Raw genomic sequence first — 15,449 nt, forward strand, 5'->3', positions numbered from 1 at the left:
AGGAAACATATTATTTTGTATTCTGTTTGTATTGACTTTGAGCTGCCTAGGCAGCAGTATCTCACGCACAATAGCACACCAAAGGGTAATGGAGCAATCAGGTGTGTGTATGAACATGACTTGCAAGTGTGGCGGCCGGCTCTTAGTATTCATCACGTATCTGGAAGAGAGGTAGTGTCCTATCATCCCTCAAGCTCATTCAGCCAGGACAGGATGGGTTACAGACACACTTGTTATCCATTTAGTCTCAGCCTCCGTGCTTGCCTTCCAGTGGTGACACACAAACTCCCATACTCCCTCAGGCATGTACATGCACCACACACACAGTGGTTGTGGAGTTGTCAGCAGTACATTGGCAACAACAAAGACCTTAAACATTCCATATTTACTGCAGCTTGTCACTAAGAAACATGTAGAAAACACACAGTACATCTCAGTTTTGGGTATAAATAGCCTATTTCACAGCCAGGCCAGCTTTACATGGTCTCTCTTTTCTACTTCCTGGAACAAAACAAATAAGCAGATTAATTAACACAACAAAGCCTGTGCAGTCAGCCTCTCTCATCACCCATCAGCTTCAGAACATTAAGTACACACACTCACTGCAAGGACTCATATGCTCAACTCATATGAAGATACAGCTCAGAAATATGGATAGGATTAAATTGTACATGCATTATATCAGAGGGGGTCAGATGGCTGAGCGGTTAGGGAGTCGGGCTAGTAATCAGAAGGTTGCTGGTTCGAGTCTCGGCACTTCACCCTACTTGCCTCGGGGGTAATGTCCCTGTACTTACTGTAAGTCGCTCTGGATAAGAGCGTCTGCTAAATGACTAAATGTAAATATCCCGAGGAGAACGGAAATGTGGCATAATTATAAAAAATATTGTAGGATGAATGTTTTTTTGCAACGTTCTAAAAGGGTTCTTGGTTTGGCAGCGCTTAAGTTACCACTAGGTCATGGGGCTTAGCTCAGACGTGGCTGTGGCAGCTCCCCGCTTTAGCGGACGCGGTGTTGCCTCCCTCACCGATTTGGGAGGTATTAAAGTATTACATCTCTTATAAGCCCACAGTAGTGAACAGTGACCCACAGCTCAGCGAACCGCCCTTGGTCGACCGGCCAAACAGATGCAGGTGCTGCTGTGATGTCAGGAACTTTCAGTTTAGTGCCTAACAGGTCCTTTCGTAACGCTCCATTTCTGACAATAGTTCTGTATTATATTGGCCACCTGACCGTGCCATATGGCTCGGTGCAGCTCATGTTTGGTCAAATTGGTGCTAAGGCCCACAGAACGTCGTCTGTCATCTCTGACCAGCTTAAGCTCTTATAGGTTGTCGACGCTCACCAGGCTAACCTTTCTAACCACAAACCGGGGAGGGCGGGGGGAGACTTGACAGCCCTGTAAGAGTCATGCATAAGTTACGGCAAAAGTGGTTTAGCTGGATTTAAAGATCCGGTGTTCTACTTGGTGTGGAGATGACTCCTGCTGCAGACACACGTGCGCCACGAATGAGCAGACGGAGAGACATGATTTCAGATTAGCCTTTAGCGCAGGAGTGATGGGGTAATCAGTGCCTCCTCGGGATCTGCGGCTCCGCAACTGCTGTTAGCAAAGCCCCGTAATTACAGCCACAACGCCACAAAGTATTAGTTTTCTGACAACATTGTCCGCCTTATTTGACTTCATCTGAGGCTCTTATAAGCAAATACAGCATCTTGGGTGTGGCATTTCTTGTTGTTGATAAAGATTGTTTGATTGAAACCAGGCCAACTGCATTTGATCGGACCACTTAGACTCCCATTCAGTGACACTGTAGGCTATTGCATTCATGGTAGACTAGGGTTGACGGACCCCTTCTTATCCTCTTCTTCCTTGTGGTATTAGAGATGTCAGTCTTGTACTGTTGGGAATACTTAAATCCAAATATCAAAGACAGATCTAACTCATGAGAAAAAATTGCTCTACAAAAAAACGGAGAGAAAAAGGATCGAAATCGAGGGAGAGGGAGAAAAAGAGAGTTAGGCCTATATGAGAGTTAAAAAAGAGAGCTAAATGAAAGCCTTCATATTACAATAAGGATGTGCAGGAGGAAATAGGTGTATCATTCCTAGAAAGATTAACAAAACTGCCTGCCCTGACCTTGAATTTGGTCAGTATATTGTTGATTATCTGGAGGCTGGTGAGCTAGGCATATGCAAGCCTACTACTAATTTTTTCATATCTTACCCTCATCCGGCCCTGACTCGCCAAATGGTTTGCTACATATATCTATCTGGGAAGGTGTCTTTGGAAACTATTTGGAAAAGGGCAGGTATGTGGCAGGTGATTAGATGAACCATCTGTCTGTCACTATCTATCACAGGCTAACTTCAACCATGCCAGTAGCTGTCAGTAGTTTCTCATAGGATGCAGATTGTCCAAGCATTGTTGTTCAGGCACAAATGAATAATTTGAAGCTTGGCAAGATGGATTCTTGTGTAGTTGTGATCTCGCAAACTGTTTTGGAAGATTACCCCCATCCCACTGCCCAGTGCCGGTCCTAGCACATTTGGTGCCCTAGGCAAGGTTTACCCTCACCAACCCCCACCCCCCCCAAAAGGCGGGGCGCCAACCACAACACGGACATATGACATGCCGCGGTTGGCGCCCACTGCTGGTAATGATAAGCAATATTGCACTATTGTACTTCACTTGTCTTAGGTTAGCATAGGTTTATCAGGTTAGTATAGGTTATGATATGTATTATGTGCATTTACAGGTGCAGTACACTGTATTGAATATTGTATATTATTGTATATTAGGAGGTTTACTACATTTTTGCTTATCATAAATTTAATCTATGTTCTGTGAACTTATGTGTTATGTTATGCCAGGTTGCTTTGCGTTGTCTTGTCCTAAGAATTTCAGTGCCCAGTCTGACCCTGTGTTGTTCTGTGCGTCTGACAATAAAAGACTTGAACTTGAACTTGTGTGTTTGAAAGTCAAGGACACCGGGAGGGTTCATTTAAATGGATGCACTTGGGAAATTGCCGCCCCTCTCTTCCCCCTAGGTGGTTGCCTATGTCGTCTATAGGAAGGACCGACACTGCCACTTCCCACATGAATTCACACAAAAAGACCTAACTGAGAAGTGGAGGAGTCATGCTCTAAATAAAGTCCGAAAACACAGGTTCCCTGTCTTCATTGTCTCTAAAAGCTTGAGCTCAGACAGTGCATTAAAAAAAACTACAGTCACTGTATTTAGAGACTGTCACTGGCTAGCTGTTCTATTCCTGGCCGTGAGGGTCACTATCAAGCTGTAAATCTCATTTCGTCTTTCATCCGGCTCTGATTTAAAGCTACGGCTGCATCTATCAGCTGTCCTCAGAGAGGGAGGAAAGATGGAGGGATGAGAAGTGTAGGAGAGAAAGATTGTAAGGGTTGGTGAGTGGGGCAGGAGATTCATGGGATAAGAACTAGAGGAAGGAGACAGGTACGAGGATAGGGAAAGGGGAATGGGGGTCAGGACTGGTTAGGGAGAGTGTGAATAAATAGGGATGGACTACAGAGGTACAAGTCATGGGAATAAATAACTTGTCAATGATAAAAGGGAGGACAGAAGGAGGATTCAGATGATATTATAAATCATTACTTACCCACCATAGTAACAGCCTTTGTTAGTGTCCTGCACATCATCTCCCATTGTGTGCTATCTCAGGTCTGTCTTTACGGATTACAAAGTAAACGTTTAACTGATCATGTTAAAAAGTCAATACATACTTTACAGGACTTGACTGAACAGATTGCATGTGCTTTCATTTCAAATTGAACAAAAAATTACAATTGACTTTATTTGAATGCCTCCGTAAAGCGGTGTCAAAGTATTCAGCGAAAGCAAGCTAATATTTTGAGTGTATCTTGTTTAAGGATTTTGTATCTAGTTTGAAGTGATTTAGCTAACTATATCCCACCAAGTTTTTTGCCTGTACGTGTAAAGACACAGAATATTCTAGTTATACTTTTAAATAGTCTTGCTGCATAGCTGGTTTGCTCTCTTCTTCACACTCCCACACTGGAAAAGGTTTGAAATTAATTTCAGTCCTCTTCAGCTTGTGTTTCTACCCTGTCCCAACCTTGAAAACAAGCAGTCTCAAACATGAACAAGATGTGTGCATGCATGTGTTTAACTAGGTGGATCATCTTTTTCAGTCCAACCTTCACACAGTGTAAGAGAGAGAGAAAGAGAGAGACAAACAGGGAGTGTCGGGCAGACATGGTAATGGAATTCTCTATTGATCCCCTGAAGGCCCTGAGGTATAAATTCTCCCCTAGTACTACAGATTAAATCAATAGGTAATTAGTCTCCAACATAAATGAAGGCTAGATAGGCTCAGCCCAGTGGCCCCAGTATCCTGAAAATACCCTATTTTGGAAGAGGCGGTTACTTCTTGTACATCTTCCCAAACACATCTCCTCTTTCGTTCCCCAACCATTACCACCAAGTATTTACATTTACATTACATTTTATTTTTTAGCAGACGCTTTTATCCAAAGCCACTTTCAAGAGAGAGCTTTACAAAAGTGCATAGGTCAATGATCATAACACAGAGATATCCCCAAACATTGCGGGTAGCCAAACATGAAGCATACATTGTGAAAAGCCAAAAATATTAGTATTTGAAGAGTTCCACACCCAGAGCAGGTCCTTTGCATGCTAAGCCAGGTTGACAGGCAGGATTGGTGTCCTTACCGTTTCTCAAGTTTTTGTCTGGTTTGTATCTAGTTCGCGTTGCATTCTACATTTTTCTGGTGTTTTTGTTTGGATTTAATTTCGGGAAGCTCAACCCCCGTCCAATGCAGATTCCATCTGGCTTGGTCTGGCTCCACATGTTGCTGTGTGTGTATGTGTGTGTGTTCTGTCTGGACTCTGCAGACATGACACACCCACACAGCTTTTTGCATAAATCTCTGTTCATTTGATAGCTTAACTACCAGTGTGAATTTTATTTGTGTTTTTATAGATCTTATATAGCGCTTTCTACTACTCAGAGTACTCAAGGGTCGCTTTACAGAGTCCAGCATTCATTTAGACATAGTCAAACCAGTGGTGGTACAGAAGCGTGCCTGTCAATCAGCGCCTACGGCCCCTCTAACCACCACCAACATTCATTACCAACATTCATTGTTGGTAATGTGTTGTGGGTTGTGGAATGACTCATCATATTCACAAAAGAAACACACCTGTTTAGTTTACAGGACCAAGATATGGAGAAACATGCAACACAAATTAAACCCTAAAGATGAAGAAGCATGTGTATGTTTATCTATGGAGATAAAGACCAAAAAGAGGTTGTGAGTGACTGTGTGTGTGTTCTCTCTCAGGCCGGGAGCCCCACATCTGTGAACGCCCCATGCAGCTTCTCACGGACATCTGTCACCCCCTCCAACCAGGACATTTGCAGGTAAACATAATTCTTCCTTCCTCCTGCCTGTTTCCCAATCCACCTTTCCTCCCAGTATGGCCTGCAGAACATCTCCCACCAGAAAACTCAAGACCAGGGACAAATACACTGGATTCTGGGAATTGGAAAAGGCTGTATAGAACTGAATCAGTGGAGAGGACATCTGTACATATTACATTCAAGAGGTTTGGTTGTATATTTGGGCCATTAACCGAACAAACAAACTGTCTGCTAGATAACGACAAGTCATTTCATGAAGACATTTCATTCAGAAAAGGGTACACTGCTGTGTGTGGATGAACAGCCACAATTAGACCCCAGGGTTCTCTTCAGCCCCTGCCGTCTACCCTCTCCCTCTGCTATGTTTTTGTTTATGCTGTCTTCAAATGCATGCTCTCGTCTTGTTTCATTATTTTTCTTCTTTCTTCTTGTGTCAACTCCCCCTCCTGCTATACTCCTGTTCCCTCAATCCTCTGCTGTCTGTCTCACCTGACATACACATACACACGCATACACCTATGTGCACACATGCCTGCAAACACCCCTCCAACACATGCAGCCATAGCGCCACAAACCAGGACATGGAATCCCAAAAACCTTTGCACACAACTGTGGTGCTATTGAACTCAAACGGCAAAACATCTCAGGGTTCTGTGGGTGTGTCCATCACCACCCTCAGTCTGGACGCACCCCCTGCTCCCAAGGTCTCTAAACCCAGGGGCGGAGTCTCTTTTGGGGCCGACTGGCTCTCTTTGCTCCGCCCCTCAGTGGTGAACGTGGGGTCCAATGGGACTTTGAAGTTCTCCCGCTCTCTCAATGACGTGGGCCAGCGCATGGACAGCCTGTGTAGCGGCCTGCACTTCATAGACCGCACCTGCTCCGAGGGAGAGCTGGAGGTGAAGCCCGACCCAGTCCAGACCGCCAACACGGACCGCCGCACACAGACACTCAACAGCAAGCCCAGCCAGGCACCCACACAGCACACTGCACACGACCACCGCCACCTCGTCCCTTCCTTCACCAACAACTACAAATACATGGGAGGTCTCTCCCCTGACTACTGTTCCCCCCAACCAACCCCTGGAATCCCCCCTCCTCCTCCGCCTCCCAGCACCCACCTTCACCCCCCCAGCTCCAATCTGCTCCGTCTCTTCCTACCCTTTTCTCGCTCCTCCACCTCTGCCAGCCTGCAGTGCTCAGAGCTGGGCAGCTACACCTCTCGCCTACACATCCCCAAGTCCTCAAGCGCCTTCCTGGGGGGCAGCGAACTGGGGGTTGGAGTTGAAGACCTCATGGGGGATGACGAGGTGTTTGAGATGGAGCAGGAAAGAACCAGCCACATACTGCCGGAAAGGCCTGGGGCAGGCCTAGGGACTGGAGGCAGGGTAGCGAGTCTGCATGCTCCCCTTTGCTTTATGGATGAAGACAGTGATCTGGACCCGTGCTCATCTCCTGTCTCAGAGAAAAATGGGCCCCTCTCACCCTACTCTCTGTCCGGGGACTGCTGCAGGTGGGTGATTGTTTGGTCAGTACACCAACCCCTGTGCCCTGAAGTTGTAGAATCCGTCCAGTGCACCCCTGAGTAAATTGAACTGACCAGTATAGTCCTATAGGGAGCATTTTTGCTGGATTTACCCTCTCCTGTCCCAAAACGTGATAGGACCCTCTTTCCTTAACATGTTGATAGTTCGGTCCTGTGGAATGTCCCCCACCCACCTGAATCAACCACCTCCATCTCAGCTGTCTGGAGACTGGAGCTTCACTAAGGACACACACACCACGCAAATACACATTCACAGTGTCTGCTCTCATGTTGTTCCTTAACCCAAACAGTCCTGTGTCCTATCCTCCCTCCATTTACTGCAATAGCATGCAAATGAAATCATATCACTTCTATGGTATTTTGTCTGTGCCCTTTGTGCGTGTTTTCCCAATGTAGTGCGTGGAGTGTCTCCTTTCGGATCCATCTGTTGTTGACTATAATACCTGGGATTTAGAGAGGTTGAGAGAACTGGCTTTTCAAGCTCAGGGTAGAACTGCTTGGAACACTGTAGAACAGCTTCATTTCGTGTTGGAGTCTCTTTTGGAATTCCTCTATTTCTATCAGGCTTACAAGAGGAAGGAAGACAGCCGAGCAAGAAAGTTACAATGAAGAAGGGAGGGAGATAGAAGGGAGGGAGAAAAAAAGGGTCTGTGAGTTGAAACTTCCTATGAAGGCGGGACAGAAAAATGCTCTATGGTGCCATGCAGTCAGGCATTGCAAATTCCTTGCATAATTGTAAGATGGCTTGCCCATATTGTAATGTAAATGCACACTTTCTTACATACTTGTGTTCAGTATTAATTGGGCTGTGTATTCTCTGCATTATTCGGTTCCCAAAGCAGCTGAAGTCTGTCTGCATTCCTTCCACATCTGCCTGTTAGACAGAGACAATCTGGCCAGTCCATTTTTAAGGGAATGAGAGGTGTATGTAATGATCTGCTGTGGTTTGATGGCTCTCTCTACCTAGTCCTGTGAGGGTTACTCTTAGGGGATAGAACTCCCAGAGTGCCCATCAACTTACCAGATCACATAAAGCCAGTCATGTGAGGACTCTCTCTCATGCCAAAGGGTTTACCCTTATCTAACTATAATTCCAAGAATCTCTCTGTCTGTCTGTCTGTTTGTGTGTGTCTATGGCTCGATTATCTAATGAACTGGGCACTGTATGCATTTGAAAATCTTTCTTAGAACTCAAGGACATGCAGTGGGATGTTGTTTGATGAACTGAGAAGTAGGCCTATAAAGTTGCATGTGTTGCATCACGGGCACTTAATTGAGTGGAAATGGGAATATGCTGCCTGAACCAGTTGTCAATCAGTTTTTTATTCAGCGAATCATTCACAGTATTACAAGGGGGGAGGTACACAGACAACTCGCTCCATCTAGTCCTATTGTACATGGATTTGATTTCCATTGATTTGCTAGGCTTTTTCGAATGAGGACTTACTTGCTGGACAACATTTAAATTGGCAATTCAAAGATACGTTTTTGAGGAGACCTAGAAGCTAATTACAGCACAGATACAGCCAGATGAGTAGTGTTAAATGATAATTCAGTAGTTTGACAGAGCTTCTTTCAAAGGGTTTTCTTCATGGATGAAATTATGACGAGCTAACAGCAAGACAATATGAATTGGATACTTTATTTGCAGTATAGATCAGTGAACTTTGTTATGTTAATGAATTAACGCTTTAACTGATAGTCCATATTGATGCTCAGTATTAACTCTAATCAAACTGTGAAAAGGCTATACCTATACACACAGACTCCAATTAAGTTAACAGTGAACAAACTTGCCAAAATCTTAATCACCAGCTGCACCATTGACACTGCACTAGTTTTTTAATTTAAGGTTAACTAGAGAGAGGGAAACGTGAGCTGGGAAATAACAGGTCAGGGATCAGTAGGCAGATTATCGGCTTCAAATGGCCTCTTAAGGACAGATCACGCACACACACAGACACACGCTGACATTCCTGTGTTGTAGACTGTGGTCATGTGGCCTGAAGCGTGAGTCTAGGGTCAAGGCTGACGTGTGCATGTGCGTAATGACGTGTGAGTGAATATGTTTATTATTTTGTATTTATTTTTTAATATGAGTATTCCGTAGTCATATCTGTTTGGAAATAGCTATTGGAGAGGCAAGGAGAAGAGAGGTTGGATGGGATGATAAATACAAGACAAAAATAAAAGAAAAAAGACTGCCAGTGGTGTTACTAATTGGATTGTGTGATCTGTGTGATTTAAGGAGTAGGATGAGATTAAGATGTTCTGTCTGAAAACAGGATAAGAGGAGAGAACTAAACACATCTGATGGACCTGCGGTCATCACCTGCCTTCTGTGAATAAAAGAATAGGAAGATCTGTCAAGTGTAACTACAGTTATGTAGAGACACAGAAAAACAGAAGAATTGGAAGTGAAGTGCACTTTTTGTGTCTGTCATCCCTTCATCTTCAATTTCTGCTTTTACATTGTAATTTTATTTTGTATTTCCTGTTGCCATTTCCTTGCGGCATCCTTGCAGTCTTACAATAGACAGCTCAGCATTGTGTGTACTGGCCATGGAAGCAGTTGAAATGAAATCAAATGTTCCTTCAGTATACATCTACATTTTCAGCAGTTTACAATACAAGTGTCTAGACACAAATCAATTTGTCTTATTCTTCACAGCGAGACCATAAATATTTTCGCCGTGGGTGCAGTGTACAGTCTTGGGTCCATTATTGTATTTGTTCCGACATGTCATCTTTCCTCCTTCATTTTACGGTCCCAAGGGTCTAGTTGAATGTGGAGTCTGAATCTCTGCCCATCAAAGAGAAAAACCTCATGCAGGGATGTTAACTGTCCCACCCTCTCTAACTCTGTTAGATTGTGATGTGCTTTCATTATGTTACATATAATTCTGTGTTGTGTTTCTTGAATAAAGAGTATAGGAAAAATAATATCCCAAATAATATTATTTTGTGGACTTGGTGCTTATCATAAGGTCCCTCCTTGTTACACTCATACACTCTACATTCATTATCTGAACTGCTCTTTTTCTAAATTCCAGATATAATATACACAACATATGTGTTCATGACTATATTGTGTATTATATATAATATAACATACATAAATTAATACATATTTATATATATAATGAAATGCCAGATTCCATACCTGCCACCCTCCAATGCTTTCATTTTCCTTTGTTCACCTTGCCTATTAATCTTGTATTGCTTTGGCCGGATGAGTAGACTGGAAATAGTAATTATCCTGCTCGTTGACTCCCCCAACCTGTTACCTGTGTGTGTATCCATATAACCTCCTCATCCGGTCCTCAACTTGGGACAGTCTGCATCCATTTGTGCGACAATTGCATTTTTGAAGACTACAAAATGTTTAACATTTTTCCAGTCCTTGTCCTTGAAACAATTTCACAAGGAAAAAAACATTCAATTTGTTGTGGCAATTAAGGATGATGTTGCATATTTGAAATCCCTTCATGTGTATTCAAGGATACTTTATTTACATTTTATTCTATGATCTTGTTTCAAACTGTTATATCACTTGTAGAAAAGGTTTGAGTTGAGGAGCACCTCTCTTTCTCTACCCTTCCTGTCTCTCTTCATCCCTCCATTCCTCCCTTTTCTCCATCCATCCTAGCCTGCTACACTGTTAGCCACAGTGGCTCTGCTGGAGAATTAGCTGAACATTATCCAGCAGCTCACTTTCATGCAACATAATCCCATGGGCTTTTAAAACCACTCGCTAGTTGCAGCTTTCAAATCAGCCAGGTCTTTTTAGAGTAATCTGTTGTGGAGCTCAAAGGGGCTGGTAATAGGGAGCTCTTTGTTCATTCACTTTGAACAAACCAGCCAGCCAGCAACCTACCAGCCAACCTGAAAAAGATCACCACACCGGCATTGGAAATAAAAGTGCCATTTAAACTGGTCATGTCTTCACAGTGGCATCCTCTATTCTGTCTGACATGTTTGTGTGTGTGTGTGTGTGTGTGTGTGTGTGGTCGCATGCCAAAACTTTACTGGTTGTTGTGCATTTTCCCTCACTCTATTTTTTCATACGTCCCTATGGGTCTTATCTCACCCTAGTCACCTTCCCTGAACAGACACACACCCAAACACTCACACATGCACACACCCTGGGCAGTCTCACACATGATCACATCTACACAAATAGTGTAGACACACAATGTTCTCTCTCACACACACACACTTTATCTCACTATCACACCCCAATATTCCTCCAGAGTGGAGGTGACTAATAGGCCTTGGCCAGTCAGCAGCCTGTGGATGCCAGGCTATGAGAGAGGGGGAAGGAGAGGAGACTATTTGACCCAAGATTAAATATCTGATTGATACCTTTTGGAGAAATGCCATTCTATATACTGTATGTGCTCTGAAAGAGCCTGATTTAATGTCAGCAGTGTGTGTGTGTGTGTGTGTGTGTGTGTGTGTGTGTGTGTGTGTGTGTGTGTGTGTGTGTGTGTGTGTGTGTGTGTGTGTGTGTGTGTGTGTGTGCAATTCATCAGCCACATAAGCCTATGTCACCAAAACTCTGTATCAGATCTTCAACAACATCCGAGTGGATTCATGAATAGGATCGTCTTTTGATGACACAATGGTGTCATTGGTGGTCCAAATTGCATTGGTGTGATTTTGGAATTGGATTTGTTATTGTACAGAGCCTTTGTGTTGAGTACAGTGAGGCACTTGCTTTACTCTTCTTTATGGTCACAGTTCAGGAAACAGGACCCTTTATACAAACTTATCCCTGTTCTGTCTATCTCAAGCTGTCTGTTAGTGTCCAGTCCAGTAGTCATTGTGAGGTTTGGTCTGTTATCTGGGGTCTGTGTCTGGATCTTAAGTAGGGTGACCAGACGTCCTCTTTTACCCGGACATGTCCTCTTTTCAAGACCAAAAAAATTGGGATTTTGCCTCGTCGGATATTTGTGTTTCTGTGGGTCTTTCACAAATTAATTATTACGACCTTACAAGTTTTGGAAAGGGTATCTCCCTACGTTCCACCTTCTAGCGCAAGCTCTGACTGTAGAGAGAACTGTCATTGGTCGACCGCCTTCTCAGTGTTACCGGATGCACGATAATTATCCTCCAAATGTTTTGGAGCTATCTCGTTGTTATGATCAGTGACCTATGCACTTTTGTAAAGCTCTCTCTTGGAAGTTGCTTTGGATAAAAGCGTCTGCTAAATGAATAAATGTAAATACGATCACTTTGATACGATACTTCGCCATTTCTAATCTGGCAACACTGAGCATCTGCTGCCTCCACTAGTTGCATTGTTTACAACAGCACATGACATCAGCAGCCATGCCGAAACGTAAATGTAAGTTCACAGACGAATGACAAAAAATAATAATAATGTTTTCGCCTTGGCCGTGATGCATCGGAAGCTGAGTGCATGACATGAACTCTGCACCCCGCCCCCCTCCCCCGCCGCCGCAGCTCCTCTTTTTCACCAACTCAAATCTTTTCACCCTATCTTGTGGTACAGTATAGTCGGCACTGCACTGATGTTGTGTGTGGGCCCTTCATCCTTGTAGGATCTGCCACTGCGAGGGCGATGATGAGAGTCCTCTGATCACGCCGTGCCACTGCACGGGCAGCCTGCGGTTCGTCCACCAGGCCTGCCTGCAGCAATGGATCAAGAGCTCAGACACACGCTGCTGCGAGCTCTGCAAGTACGAGTTCATCATGGAGACCAAGCTGAAGCCCCTGCGCAAGGTGAGACCCTGTTGTGTGTGTGTGCATGTTTGTTTAACTATTTATGTCAGGTTTCAAAGTCCCCCCCAGAATAATAAAACAAGGAACGTTTGTGTGAAGACATTTTCTTGGTCTTTGCAAGTTCAAGCGCTATTTCTAGGGGGTTTTAGAGATTTTAAGGTTAAGATTAAAATTTGTGTTGGGGTTAGAATTAAGAATGAACCCAATCGTTTTAAGAGTTAAGGATAGTTCTAGGGTTAGGAGCTAGGGTTAAGATTAGGGTTCAGGTTAGGTTTAGCGTTCAGGTTAGGTTTTGGGGTTAAGGTTGGGATTAATTAGGGATAAGGGGAAACAGGGTTCTGAATGGAACTGAAGTTTCAGTCCCCACAGGAATAGCCAAGCAAACTTGTGTTTGTGCACGTGTATGTGACTGACAAACAGAAACATTCTGCTGGAGGACACTTAACCACAAAAACCTGATTTCTATTGCTCAAATAAGCAAAGAGTCACCTCAGATCACTTCAGATAATTTTCCAAAGTAAAGGGCCCTGACATTAGGGCTCTTCACTCTTGAAGATGATATGAGGGGACTTAAGGGAGAAATCTGAGGCACGGTACATATTCTTCAATGAATTTATCATTAACTTCATCGTCCCCCCGGCCCCCCAGATTGGACAGTTTAATTAAAATGACTCTTCTGGAGATAGGCTACATAAAAGGCCTTAAATAAAGCTTTTCTGTTAATAGCTTGTGAACTCCCATTGAGGACACAGACACACCAAGTGATCCCAAACTCCTAGTGTAGTATTTAGTCTGGTGTTTTACCTCTAAACTGACCCCTAGACAGGGGTGTGTGCAGTGTTAAGTGTGTGTTTTGCTGGTCTGTGTTTCTCTGTGGCCACTCTGCCGGAGTGCATCTATTAAAAAGGCAGAACCAGACAGGGTGTCAGGTGAACAGACTGGCCAGGCTAGGACAACTGGTGGAAAGGGAGATCTATACCCACTGTCTGCCAGAGATGCAGTGGTGTAGTCCATGCCCCCCCTCCCTCTCTTCCAGTGCTGGCCCCTACCCATGTATCACTGCTCATTGGTCATACAGTTTGTGAAATCCTCGTAGACATGTGGCGTCTATCTACCTGCGTGCTTTAAAGACTACTGGTGAGTGGATGAGCTTGCCAGGTTATTTCTCTCTCCCCTGACATTCTCTTTCTCCTCCTCCTTTTGTTACCTCCTCTTCCCCCTTCCAATATTTTCCTTGCTACAGTGCTACAGTAAATGCTAAATGATAGATTGCCTTTCAAGACTTGATTTAGTCTTGTTTATGTGCATTTGACCTGGAAAGCCCTGAATGACTGCTTTCAGAAGTGTCAGACCAATGACAATTAGTACACCAGCCATACTTTCTGACCATGCTGACTGAATGCTCGCCATCAAATATTTATGCCCCAATTCAGCAGTTGGAGGAGGTAGGTCAAGCATTGCGGTGGTGGCAGGCTGGAGAGTTAATGGCCTGTTGCTCATGGTGTTGTTGGTCTGACGTCCAGCCAATATAATATTGCTAGAGTGCCTTGCCCCGCACCAGTGTGTGACTTCCACAGACTACAGCACTTTGTGTGGCTTCCCAGTGGATCCAAATGATGTATTTGAAAAGTCTATCTGACTACCTGTCTGTCCTGGGAGTCAGGTGGCTGAGCGGTTAGGGAATGGGCTAATAATCAGAAGGTTGCTGATTCGATTCCCGTTGTGCTAAATGACGTTGTGTCCTTGGGCAAGGTATTTCACCCTACTTGACTCGGGGGAATGTCCCTGTACTTACTGTAAGTCGCTCTGGATAAGAGCGTCTGCTAAATGACTAAATGTAAAATGTAAATGTCAGTGTATGGATATCAACACTTTTTCTACTTCTTCCCCGCTCCTTCCTTCCTATTTCACCCACATTGCCCTTCCCTTCTTTTTCTCTCTCCCTTTTTCTCTCTCTCTCTCTCTCTCTCTCCCTTTCTTTCTTTCTTTCTTTCTCCCTTCCCTCTTCCCTTTGTCTCCATAAGTGGGAGAAGCTGCAGATGACGGCGAGCGAGAGGAGGAAGATCATGTGCTCAGTCACGTTTCACATCATCGCCATCACCTGCGTGGTGTGGTCTCTCTACGTCCTCATTGACAGGACTGCGGAGGAGATCAAACTAGGTCAGCCCAAAATCTCACTACACCGCCTACTGTAAAGCACAGTCAATCTCTTGCTGTCTACCATTTTGCAATGTCTGTTTATGCTTTATTTTTCTGCAATGATGATTTGACCTTCTGTACAGCACTTTGGTCAACAATGGTTGTTTTTAAACGTGCTCTATAAATAAATATTGATTGATGTCACATACACACAGATAACACTCACATAGTGTACACATTCTATAAACAAACATCTCATCTTCCTAGTTAAAGTCAGCCCCATGAACCCACCACTGGCTTCACGGCAGCCATGTTTGTGTGAAAGTTCATGGCAGCCACGTTTGTAGTCTTTTCAGTGTAAAACATGGCCAAGCCAAGTTGTGTACCATCTCCATTAATACACCACTGCTCATTGTTCCACTAGCCTCATCTGTACAGCATGTTAAGATGACCTTATGACATTTAATGTAAGTTATAAAGTTAGTCTGGGTTCAGACATTTTGCTGTGGGTTTGTTCAGGCTGTTATTCCAGTGATTGACAGGGAGGCCAGTGGGTGTGAATCAAGCACCTCTGAC

At 44.1% G+C, this 15,449-nt stretch overlaps 1 protein-coding gene across 2 annotated transcripts in view; it reads left to right on the top strand.

Annotated features, from left to right (window-relative positions):
* Nucleotides 1-15,449, top strand: part of march8 (membrane-associated ring finger (C3HC4) 8) — a 62,316-nt gene that overhangs the window by 41,310 nt on the left and 5,557 nt on the right. The window contains exons 4-7 of one of the 2 annotated variants that reach the window (XM_047030111.1): nucleotides 5,364-5,443; nucleotides 6,003-6,953; nucleotides 12,554-12,734; nucleotides 14,759-14,894. In XM_047030111.1, coding sequence (XP_046886067.1) covers nucleotides 5,364-5,443; nucleotides 6,003-6,953; nucleotides 12,554-12,734; nucleotides 14,759-14,894 — 1,348 coding nt within the window. The remainder of the gene's footprint in view (nucleotides 1-5,363; nucleotides 5,444-6,002; nucleotides 6,954-12,553; nucleotides 12,735-14,758; nucleotides 14,895-15,449) is intronic. The other variant, XM_047030110.1, reaches the window with a different exon arrangement.

Source organism: Hypomesus transpacificus, chromosome 11, assembly GCF_021917145.1.
Source record: "Hypomesus transpacificus isolate Combined female chromosome 11, fHypTra1, whole genome shotgun sequence".
Taxonomy (NCBI): domain Eukaryota; kingdom Metazoa; phylum Chordata; class Actinopteri; order Osmeriformes; family Osmeridae; genus Hypomesus; species Hypomesus transpacificus.